This window comes from Drosophila yakuba, chromosome X, assembly GCF_016746365.2.
Source record: "Drosophila yakuba strain Tai18E2 chromosome X, Prin_Dyak_Tai18E2_2.1, whole genome shotgun sequence".
Lineage (NCBI taxonomy): Eukaryota > Metazoa > Arthropoda > Insecta > Diptera > Drosophilidae > Drosophila > Drosophila yakuba.
Window position 1 is genome coordinate 14881761 of NC_052526.2, and position 12507 is coordinate 14894267.

A 12507-nucleotide genomic window follows, 5' to 3' on the forward strand; every position below is an offset into this window, starting at 1 on the left:
CATTATTTAATGCCAACTCTTTGGCTGCTTTTGGCCTAAAGGCCAGAGGGCAGTGGCCAAATTGAGGCATTAGCATTTGGATGTTGCTGACTTTATGTCGTCTTTGCCCCATTTTTGCTTGCAAAACCATCCATTTCGATTTCTTCATGTCGGCCATTCTGAATTATTTTGGTTTTGTTTTGTTGTTTTGCCAGTTCGTTCAACTTGGCGACGACAGCGCCACAAATATTTCACATATTTTTTGGGGCGCATTGTTAAGGGTTCTTAACTCCCCTTTTCTACTCACTCTCTGCCACATTAATTTGCCGCGAAAATGGTGAAATGGTGAAAGTGCATGGCTGGGAAATCGCAATCAAGTGCGGCATCATTATTCATATGCCGGCAATCTGCAGCGTAGCAAATTGCCTGGCTGAAGATGAAAGTGAGCTGCCAAAAATCACGAAAAATATTTATATATCACGGCTGGCAAAAGTACACAGATAGCACATACACCGAGAGAAACGCAAGAGGCTGTTACGATTTAACTGGTTAATATTTTATATTTTACTATACAATTACTTACAATCAATTTGATCTGAACGTAAATTGGGAATTAAGATTTGATTTTAATTTCATTATTAATTATTTTCGCTCAGTGCAGCCGAGTGGCAAATAAGCGAGAAAATCGGACAAGGCCTCGAAGAGCTTCCCTTGGCACCAGCGCTTTTCCCGCCCCCTCCCCTCTCAGAATCTTCCCACTCTCTCCCCTCTCACAATTTTCCCACCCCCTTCTCCTCCTCAAGTACTTGCACATTTCTCATTTCTGTCTGCTTTTGTCTGTTTTTGCTGCACTTTTTTCATATTTTTGCTTATTTCGGTAGATGGCTTTTGTTATGTGTTAGTTGGCAACTGATTAATTGACCACCCCCCCCTTCTGTGCCACACCCCTGCCGACCCTGCACCCGATTTTGTTTCAGATCGAGAGTTATAACATTATGCGTTCAATATTCGTGCAACTATTTAATTCGCTAAAAATAGTAGGAAAAAATAACGAGCGGCGTTGAAAACTATGCCGCCACTAATTGGCATGGGGAAAAGTGAAAAACCGAAAAACGGAAAATAAGAAAATTGGAAAATATGCCAAGTGGCAAGTGGCAAAATGTTTGCGGTGGCCATCGAAGCACGTTTGCCATTAAAAGTGCACTTTTTTTTCAGATTTAACCTGTTGGTTTTTCTTGTTGGCAAATGAATAATTCGCTAAATTCCGGCACTTAATTGCTGCTTTTTTATTTGGGTTTCACTTAAAGTGCTGCGATTTATCACTGCTTGTGTGGCAACACAATAAACACTTGACTAATTAATATGAAACAAACAATCAATAATAAAGTAGACAACATTTTTGTTCAGTTTGATTTTAATTTCGAATTTTATTCAGGACTTTAGGGCTTACGAGCTATCACAATATTTGCTATCAAAATTATTAAAAATGTCTTATTATTATTTATATACTTTTTTGCAAAACTAAACCTTGACCAAACGCTCGCGACGCTGGGCAAAGTGGAAGCCGCCATAGTAATCCTCCAGATCGCGAAGATCCCGCTGCAGCTGGGCATCCAACTTGGATGCTTCTGCCTTCTGCCGTGCGGATGGGCGGCGCACGGGGGCGTGGCTGCGCAAACTGAGGCGACGGCGAAGTTTCTGGCCACCGCCCACCAAATCGTACAGCGGCGACTCCGGCGAACTGGCGTCCTCCATCGTACTGGCCACCACCAGGCAGCGCTTGGCATCCGTGTGGGAGGGAAAGCCAGGGGGCGTGGTCTGTCCAGTCATGGCCTCGCTGATGTCATGAAGACGCGGCGGCGACTGCATCCTGGCCAGGTGCTCGAAGCTGCACTTCCACTGGGCATAGCGGCGATCCGCCAAGCTGCAGGACTTCTTGGTGGGCGTCAGTAGAGTGCCGCTGGATCCGAAGGACGAGCAGCGGGGCATGGGTCGCAGCAGTTGCTTGGAGTGCTTGCTCAGTCGCCTTTGTTTCCTCGCCGAGATGCTCAGCTTGCGGAGCACCAGTCGCTGGATATTGCTAATGAAGTTGGGCAGTGAGGCCGCCGTGCAGAAGATGCCCGGATTGCCGGGACTGGTTGTGTCCTCCACACTCTTTACCTGCTCCTCAGCGGAATGTGTGCTGCCCATCTTGAGTTTTTGTGAGATATTTTGGTATATAGTATAGTGGCTTCACTGTACGGTGTACGATGTTAGCGGTGTAACTGTTGTTGGACAACTGATGCTGATTGCCACCAAATGGCGGGCATATATACCCTAGTACTTGGCTCCAGGTATATAGATATGCTACAGGTACACACCCTAATAGGGATCAGGTCTTATTCGCTAACCGGCACCTAACCTGCGACCTAAGCTGCGACCTAAACTGCGAGCTAACCTGCGACCTAAACTGCGACCTAACCTGCGACCTTCATAAAGTCCTAACCCTGCTAACCCCTAACCCCTAACCCCTGACCATAATCCCCTTGTTGTGCATCGTTTTATGAGGCATCATTTGGCCACGATTTCGGGGTTTTGCAAGAGTCGCGATTCCGTTTTATTGCCCCTGCAATCCTTGCACGTGCAAGTTAGCTTGGCTTAACTTGGTGCTCATCCTCATCCCTAACCTCATCCTCATCCTCATCCTGGTCGAACAGGCAACGGGCATTTAATGGCCTGTCATTTGCTGTCGCCTGCTGCTCGCTGGCCAGGATATCCAACATCCTCATCCTCGAGACATAATTGCCCGCCGTAAGGAGCTGCTGCACTTTGCTGGACGAGAAGTGGCCATGGAGCAGTGGAGAAGGAGGTGGAGATGCTAGTGGTGGTGCTGCTTGTGGAACAGCCACTTAAGACTTGGCTGTCAGCGCAGGAGGAAATTCGTAATGAATTGCAGCAAAGCCATAAGGGGAGCACAGTGCACAGAGAAAAAAAAACAGACAGTTAATTATGCAACTTGTGGTGTGAGTGATGTTTTTTAACTAATTTCAGAGTGTAAAGCTTGTATTTACATAATAATAAGGTAAATTTCAAGGTAACGAAAACTACTGCAAATTTGGTTACAGCATAGAGCTGCCCTATGATTTCTCCCGGTGCATTTGGAATGGGGGCGTGTCAGATGGCAAAGGGTCGAGGTTCGAGGGCCATGGTTAAGCATCCCAGCAGAATGCTCGCTTTGTGTGTCAATCAGCCTTTGCATGTCGACAGTGCCTTCGTCAATTCTCCCCCCCTTTTTGTTCAAGTGTATATATGTGTGTGTGTATGTAGGTGAGTGTGTGTCTGGTGTGTGTGTGTGTGTGTGCCTGTGTATAAGTAATTGCGTGGGCGAGGACATAAGCGGCTTTGCCTTCATTATAAGTGGACATATGTACCGCGTGCTCTGCAGAAAGCCAGTCGGCGAAAATAATTAAGCCCAATTACAATGCACAGCTACACTGCAAGAAAACCACACTGCTGATATCAATTGATTGATATTGTTACGGGGCCGAACAAGGGATTGCACTTAATATATTCTTGGAGTGCACAAAATCGCCTTTGTAATCGCCGCGCACTCTTGTATTTCCCATTAATTAGGTTTATTGGGGAAACTCCCAAGTTGCAAGGCCCTGAATTCCCACTGAGCTGCCGCTTATTTTGCAGCATCGATGCAACCTCTAATTGTATTCAAATTGAAACGGAAAATACCTTCTGTTGTTCGCTGTTTTTCTCTGGAAAATACGAGGCCAAATGGAGAAAGGTCAATGTTGGGGGGGAAATGGTGAATGGAAAATGGGGAATGGAAAATGGGGAATGGAAAATGGGGAATGGAAAATGGAGAATGCGGCTTGTGGCCAGCAGTGTCTATTTTCCGCTTTTCGGAGGAACAAAGAGCGCTGCAAACGAAACACTGAAAATTCATTTGCAAATTCCCGCTAGTAGTTTAAATAGAATTCGCTTCTTTTTTTGCAGCCAAAATAAACGAATTTGAATATGCTCTACCTTTATTTTTACAACTAGACTTCTATGTATTTTGAATGTGCTGCAACTAGCTTATTTCAAAATTGCTTTAAGTTCAATAATATTTAATTGCATTTCGAATTTTTAGAGTAAAGCAGAGCATATCCAAGTTGTTGTAGCACTAAAAAATCGGAATTCATTTCAGAGCATTTCATTGTCAACTGCAGTCGAAATGGAAATCCATGGGGGTTTCAGGTGGACTGAAAATTGCGGCTTGTGTGGTGCCAAGTGCCCAGGACAGGATTCAGCTTTCCAGAGTAGAATTCCAGAGGAGCATTCGATGCCTCTGGCGCTACAGAAAATGCAATTTATTTGCAGTCATTTGTTAAGTGTCAAATAAAAATGGGAAACGAATTACAACTGCAACACATACACACATTACATTTGTTTATTTTTATATTTTTGAGTAACTGCCACCACAGTGCATTTAATTGCACATTTTGCGGCGTGCAATTAATTAATGTCCTTCGCGCAAATTACATATTTTTAAATATATTATTGATGCGCCATTTTCGGTGTCAATGTCAAAGGCCAGTGACAAATTCAATTTGCATTTTTCAATAAAACGAAGTAATCCCCTTTTTTTTTTGGATTTCGATGGCTCACGCAATTCAATTGATTTCAATTCATTTCAATTCATTTCAATTCCTACCTGGCTGCACTTGGAAATCGCTTTTACGACCTGACCAACACGTTTGCATGCCACCAAAAAAAATCAACAAAAATGGCAGCAAACAATATGAGTAAATGGAAAAAAATGGCATAAAAAACGCTTTTCTATTTAAACCCTTCGAGGGCATAAAAATGCATTTGGGAATATTTCGCTAGCCCTTTCTATTTTCCCATGTTCCCCGCATGCAAATCAGCCGTTTTTCCAAAGGACAATGGCGGTGTGTGTCCTGCAACAACATTTTGCTGTGTGTCACGCACTGAGGTGTCATCGAATTCCCGCAGGGATAGCAAGGAATATACAACACAGGGTTGGGCCAAATGTAAAAAGGGAATGGAAAATGGCAATAAAGGTTGGTCCCCAAGCTGACACAGCGAATTTGGCCAAAGTTTGCCACTCGAAATTGAGATAAAGTAGCGCGAATCAAAGTTCAACTCGCTTCAGGTGTTCAACTTTTTTGGTTCTTTATCTATCGCAAAAGGGCAGCCATTGTGTTGATATATTCTGTAATTAAACTAGTAATACATCCTTCGAATTAGTTGTCTTTAACCGTTTAGTGATGCATTTGCCCATTCAAATAGGTGTCCACACAACTAAGCTCCTCATCTGGCCACAAAATCAATCTTATTCGATCATTCAGAGCACTGGGTGGATTACAAAGTTTACACAAGGCAAGTGTAGGCCAAAGTTAATAAGATTTATACACTCCATCACCCACACACACACACACACTCCCACACACACACACTCATACGATAGACACCATCAACCAGTTAACTTGGTCGGCTGTAATTTAGTGGGCCACAGAAAACCCATTTGGGATGACCACAAATCTCAGTCGAGCGCAGCGCGAAAAAGCAGGACAAAAATGTATAGAGTCAAAAGGATAAGGATAGGGATAGGGATATGGACAAGGACATGGTGCGTGAGGGTTAAGGACAAATCAGGCATCAATAGCAATCAATCAATTTGCGGGCCAACAAACAAATTGACCAAAAAAAAAAAAAGCGAGAAAAAAAAAAGATTGCGAGCCAAACAAACACAGTCACTGACAAAAGTTAACAGCATCTAATGTGATTTTGACACACTCCCCACATGAAAACGTTGGTGGACACTGTTTTGACATTCTTTTGTTTACAATTTTTGCGTTGGCCCTCCCAATTTCCACCCAAACTCATCAGTTATTACAGCACAAGATACCCTGTAGTTAAGCGAAAATGTTTTAGTACTTAAATAGATTGGATGCATGTACTGCGAAGGTTATAGTTTTCTTAATCGACTCTGTGAAATGGGTTTATATTTCTATGCACTATAGCATCATTTTACAATGCTGACAAGTGGAATGCCATCAATCTTTTAATGGGTAACTTGATGGTCACCCAAATTGTAAACATAATTGAGTTTGTTTAAGCGCCAAAATGTAAGGCAAACGAGAAATGTATTTTGTTGTTTGTTTTACTTGGCTTTCAATTTCGTTGGTGGCAACTCGGCTGCCAGCTCCAATCAAGACAACTATCCATCAGCGAACGATGGCCATGTCCATGCCCCCAATTTCCCCAATCTCCAAAGTTCCTCACTTGGAGTTTTGATGCTGGCAGAGTGGCACGCATCAAATTCCCTGCTCCAGTTCCCGAACCTTCGCTGATTTTCCTTACACAACATACACACACACACACACACATGGTGGAAAATCAATAAAAAAAAAATAAAGGAAAGGAAAGCTTGGTTTCGTAGGTCGAATTTGAACTTACTCTAAGGTGAGTCCTTAAAATGAATGTCCTGCATTTTGGCTGCCTCTTAAAAGTAGGCAATGAATTTGCACACATCCTTCCGCTGAACAAAACGCGTTCATTTTTATGCTGCATACTTTTGGGTGTTGCTGCTTAATGAAGCATATTAAATATTGAGTATCCCGTATGCCTTAATAAATAAAATTATTATTATTAAAAAAAAATATTGAGTTGCTGAAAACATCGTTTTGTTATAAGTTAAATGTGCTTAAACTATGATGGTGCTATTTTTTGGAAGCCCTGCAAACTTATTAAACTAAATACCAAAGTCGTACATTTTGGGTACTTTTCACATGCCGCTGGCATCGAAATTATAATACCCCGTGATAAAGTGTATGCTGTGAGCCTAAAAACCGGAGCTCCGAATGTGACACACTCACCGAGTTGGACGGTCCATAAATTCATCAGCGTCGCTAAATGGCTTAAATGTGGCTTAGATGGTCACAGCTGTTTTTGGTGGCTAGCTAGCTGGCTGGTTGGTTGGTTGGTTGGCTGTCTGGCATTAAAACCGCAAGATGTCCTAATCCTGCCGATGGATTTACAAGGACTTAACCACGCCCACCGCCCACTGCCCACTCTCCATCTTCCCCTCCTCCGCGGCATCTCTAATCTGGCCACTTGATCCCTACACACACATATGCACATACGAGTATAGTAAGTATATGCCGTAGACCAAAGAGCAATGATTTTTAGTACTATCTATGTATGTACGAGTATATATATATCCGCGCAGATCCGCGGTAATCTTCGGCCAGATTTCACACCGCAGAGCACGCGACTTGCCGGAATGAGAGGTTGCTTAAGGGGCCGCCGATTAGGCAAATCTTGGGAGGATTTCAATTCCATGGATTCAATGGATTGAATGGATTCAATGGACTAAAGCAGACTAGTAACACAAAACGCGAGCCATCCTCAATTGTGGCCAGTTTGTAATTAGAGCGGCTTCGGATGGCCGATTCTCGGTGGCTTACCCATGTAAAAGGGCCTTAAGATCACAAATCTGGGCCAACGGATCGTGCAGCATTGTGGTCCTTTCACAGGACCAAAAACCACTTCAGTTTCAGCATCGCGCCTTTTGTTTTTTTTTTTTTTGTTTTTGCCACGGACCACTTTGCTTTGTCCGCCACTCGAGGCTCAAGTGCCGCGTTGGAGTCAGCCAAACACTTGCGGCTGTCAAACGGCAGCAAAGTCCCTTGGCTTCCTCGGCACCTCCTTCACATCCTTGCCAGGCACAGGACACACGTAAATGGCTGAACTGCATACATTTTCACTGATAAGTTTCAAAATGCATAGGCAGCTTCCAGATATTCAATTTAATATAATAATAACGTAGACTTCTTTGTTTAGATAATAGTTCTTAACAAATTGCCACTTTATGTATTTAAAAGAAAACTCCCATATGGCTGATTGAAGTAGCAGCCTAAAGTTTTACGGGGAAAACTTTGTGTACCAATATTGACGTGTTTTCCTTCTGCGCCAGTCCATAGTGGCTCTTCAATTATGTATACGCCTGGTCCGGCCCTGAATAGTTTGAATTAACCCGGATAGCCGGATACCCGTATACTTGGATATTTTGCTGGCATGCTAACAGTTTGACACTTTAAAGTTTTTGCCCCCCGGAGTTGGAGAAGTTCAGGGGTGCTGGGGGAGGGGGGATTCCTCAGGAATTGTGCCAGGTTCCAGGGTCAATGTCAGCTTGAATATTTCATGGACTTGGCCAGGACAAAGGTTAAGTCACAATGGCTACGATTTAATGGGTGGTAAAAGGTGTGCACCAGTGACTGCCAAATGGTGACTGGTGGCATGGAGTAGTGCATATTCTGATCAGAACTTTTGAAATATTGGTCCGAATATGGAATGGCATACCTCGTTGAGTTCGTAATTAAATTTAGAATCGAACTGTGTTCAAAAATGGAAGTTGTATTTTTAAAAGTTTTTTTTTCCAATTTTTGACCATGATTTTTGAATGTTTGTCGAAAATCGTGTTTCTGCGACTATTAATATGAGTATTTTGATCAGAACTATTGAAATATTGGTCCAAATATGGAATGTGATACCTCGTTGAGTTCGTAATTTAATTTAGAATCGAACTGTGTTCAAAAATAAAAGTTGAATTTTAAAAAATTATTTTTTCAATTTTTGACTATGATTTTTGAATGTTTGTCAAAAATCGAGTTTCTGCCACTATAAATATCAGTATTTTGATCAGAACTTTCAAAATATTGGTCCAATCATGGAATGTCATACCTCGTTGAGTTCGTAATTAAATTTCCTATTGAACTGTGTTTTCAACAAAAAAATTAAATTATTTTCACTTTTCTTCCAATTTTTGGTGATGATTTTTGCCGAAAATCGCTTTTCTGTTATTTTGCGACTATAATTATCAGTATTTTGATCAGAACTTTCAAAATATTGGTCCAATCATGGAATGTCATACCTCGTTAAATTCGTAATTAAATTTCCTATCAAACTGTGTTTTCAAAAAAAAAAAAATATTTTTTTCCCTTTTCTTCCAATTTTTGGTGATGATTTTTGACGAAAATGGCTTTTCTGTTATTTTGCGACTATAATTATCAGTATTTTGATCATAACTTTCGAAATATTGGTCCAATCATGGAATGGCATACCTCGTTGAGTTCGTAATTAAATTTAGAATCGAACTGTGTTAAAAAATGGAAATTGTATTTTTAAAAATTTATTTTTCAATTTTTGACCATGATTTTTGGATGTTTGTGTATGTATAAATGCATGTATTTAGCCATTGTATATTTTCATTTAACATACTTATTGCCTTTTGTTGAGTCATTTACTTATGATAGTCTCGCTTCAGAGAATTCATAGCAGGGCAAGAATATAATACATTATTTCAATTTCCCGCACTAAAGAACGGCGCTCTCATCTTTATTTGATTTCTTTGCAGTTTCCCGGCGCATAAATTCCCTATAAAATATCGCCATTTACTATTTATTATTCCGCCAGATGGGCGGAGCACCAGAAATCCAGAAATGGGCAAGGGAACAGCCTTTGGGGCAAGGTTCTGTTTCATTTTTTGTTATTTTTTTTTTTTTGGCTTCACTTGTTCTTTATGGCAGCCAGCAGGCGAAGAGGAAAAACTTAATAATTCTACATCATTTTTATGTGCAGCTCATGAAAGTCATGAAAGGCGGCGCAAAAGTTGCTGCATTAAATCAAGAAAATTCCGACACTTCAACGCGACTTTAATTTCGATTCCCGCAACCTGCAGAGCTTTTCCCCATTTTCCCACTCATGTGTGTGAGAATGAGTAAGTGAGTGAGTGAGTGAGTGAGTGATTGAAGAAGTGTTGCAATAATCAACGTGGCACTTTTATTGGCCCACACCCCTTTCACCTTGCAATTAGGTGCAACACCAGTGTGTATACCCCTCTCTTTCCACTGCCCCATATGCCCATCTCTCTCTCTCTCTCTTTGTCGACGCGTAAAATTATTTAGTGCACAGTGGTCGAAGTCATTGATTGATTGAATGATTGAGTGATTGACTGATTGCTGCAACAATTGAGCGTCCACACCAATTATGGCAACTCACCGTTGGCGAAGCCAACTACTTGGGTAACTTGGGTAGACAGCAGTCCGTCTCTCTCACACGCCACTTTGCACATTGCTGCCGTCTCTTTCCAGTGTCAAGGGGCCAAAGGAGCGGGAAAAATGTCAGGAAAATGCGAGGAGCTCAGGTGCGGCGAGCGGAGAGGGGCACTTAAGTGGGCTGCCAGACACTTGACAAGCCACTAAAATCGATACTGCCCACCAATACCCTGTAAACCGGGCAGGGTAGTCGCATTCGCAAGAAATTAACCCAGAAATGTCAATTTAGCGCTTTAATTACGAGCACTTTCAATTGAAATAGATTTCGCAATAGTTGGCATTTATAATTGAATGGCATACATGCTGTACTAAATGAAATAATATATATGTATATATAAATATGGAAACAGTTAAATATTCCCAAAGCCGCATTTTGTAATCCATATTCGCTTATCATTTTCCATTTCAATTTAGATTGGCTTTAGTTTGGATTGGTACATTGGGCTGTACTAATTAATGCACATTTATCCGCGTAATTACGCGCAGCAGGCTGCTAATTCTTTCCATCGATTTGAATATGAAATGAGCCCCAAAACTCCGGCTTTTCGCCATTCTGCGGTTTGTGGCGGCTCTTAAATTTTCAATCATGAAAGCCCAATTAAAACATTTTGTGGCCGGCAATCAGTTAATGGACTGGGATGAAACACAAGTCTTGGGTTAAGAAATATAACTTAAATCCATAATTTTTAGAAATCAAAATGAAACTGTGTGCTGATTTGTGGTATCAAAATATCTGTAATTTACGCTTTTGCTCTCTTTGTGGAATATTGTTTAAACAATGTAAAACTGCCAACCAGCAGTTGAATTGACCCATAACCTTTGACCCGCATTTAATTAGTTTGATTGAAAAGTCAATAGCTTGTAGATTGATTGTAAAATATATTTGCGAGTATAATTTGATTATCCAACAATGTACACATCGTTGATTGTCCTGTCCTTACATCTACGTTGTATATGATATACAGTCGAAAAAAAAAAGTAGTGCATTTTTGTAAAATCATATCAGCCGAATTGCCATTGCTGGGCAATGCAATCGTACAAATTTTTGCCCAACTGTTTGACAGCTGGCACACCTGTTGCCAGTCCTCGCCGGGAATTAGGTTTACGTCCAATCGCCAAACCACTCCGAACCAGGCGGAGATTGGTGCGATTGGATGGGTCGTCGTCGTTCTTCGCTCTTTGCTCTTCGCTCACAGATCTGTGGATATGGTGTGCGTGTGCCCGGCCAGCAGTTGGTAGGTGGTGTACAGTGGCTCCTCCAGTGGTTCCCTCTCGAAATCCACCTTGAACCGCTTGGCCGCGCTCTCCATCTCCTCCAGATCGCTGTAGCCGGGAAAGCTGGTCGGGCAAAAGTGACCGGCAATGGCCTCCGGTATGTGGGTGACATTGTGCAGCATGTGCGCCGGCGTGGATTGCAGATAGTTCCTCCACTTCTGATACGATGAGGCGGGCATGTGGGCATTGTCCCTTCGCTGGCATATCGGCGATGAGGTCTTGGGCATTATGCGCTGCGCCTGCTGCATCATGTACATCTCCCACTCCAGATTGCCTGCCATTTGAGCGGATTGTGTGGACTGTGTGGTGGCGTCTCGGGATGACGCACTCATGTCCTGCGTGCGCATAAGCACTCCCTCCTCCTCATCCTCCTGCTCATCCTCCTGCTCATACTCATCCTTCTGGTGACCCTTTCGCGGCGACGAATTGGCACTGCTGCAGGTGTAGTAGCCGCAGGATCTGTCCAGTTGCGGCTGTTCGGCAAAGTCATCGCAAATGGGCTGGCTGGAACGGCTCCAGATGCTGCGACTGCATGATGATGCGGAGCTGCTATTGGTGCCCACTCCGCTGCTGTTGCGACTGCTGTACAAACGCTTCTGGGAGCGACGTGCTGCTCCTCCGGCTGCCAGATAGATGCTGCTGTTGAGGCCGCTCAGCTCCTTGAGCTTCAGATTGCTCGCACAACAACCCATTGGAATGGAGAATAGTGAATAGTGGACTTAAACTCAACTGAGATGTTGCTCGCTTGACAATTCCTTGTCGACTGCTCTGCATGGCCATAAACCGGCGAACTTTTATACGTCCAGCAGGTAGAGTTGTCCAGCGGGAGGACAGCATGGAGTTCCTGGAATTGCCCGTACTGCATGCGGCTACCTGATTAGTTTTTCAGTTATTTTTCAGATTTCTGGCCTAATCCGCGAACGGGATTTCATGAAAATACGCGATCATTTATGGCCCGGCAATTTGGCCAAAAACACGACGATCGAAAGAGAGAGAGAGAGGGAGAGAGGGAGAAAGTACCTGCGTTGAAACGACCTTGATTCGCGCACTTTCGATCTGGCCAACGAGTTAAGGTTGTGTTGTCGTAATGCAAACTCTTACTATTCCGTATCCCCGTACCTTTCTATTTGAGTTATTT

At 42.8% G+C, this 12507-nt stretch overlaps 3 protein-coding genes across 3 annotated transcripts in view; 1 reads left to right on the plus strand and 2 right to left on the minus strand.

Moving 5' to 3' along the window:
• The window catches only part of LOC6525466, a 41046-nt gene that overhangs the window by 15681 nt on the left and 12858 nt on the right, over positions 1 to 12507 (plus strand). The window lies entirely within an intron of this gene.
• On the minus strand, positions 1387 to 2571 carry LOC6525463 (protein nullo). Its single transcript, XM_002101262.2, has one exon. The coding sequence runs from the start codon at positions 2167 to 2169 to the stop codon at positions 1501 to 1503; it is 669 nt and encodes a 222-aa protein (XP_002101298.1). The 5' UTR covers positions 2170 to 2571; the 3' UTR covers positions 1387 to 1500.
• Positions 10957 to 12151, minus strand: LOC6525465. Its single transcript, XM_002101264.4, has one exon. The coding sequence runs from the start codon at positions 12059 to 12061 to the stop codon at positions 11285 to 11287; it is 777 nt and encodes a 258-aa protein (XP_002101300.1). The 5' UTR covers positions 12062 to 12151; the 3' UTR covers positions 10957 to 11284.

Excerpts from the sequence above, each read along its gene's own strand:
- LOC6525463 (XM_002101262.2), bottom strand. The coding sequence starts at position 2,169 with ATGGGCAGCACACATTCCGCTGAGGAGCAGGTAAAGAGTGTGGAGGAC.
- LOC6525465 (XM_002101264.4), bottom strand. The coding sequence starts at position 12,061 with ATGGGTTGTTGTGCGAGCAATCTGAAGCTCAAGGAGCTGAGCGGCCTC.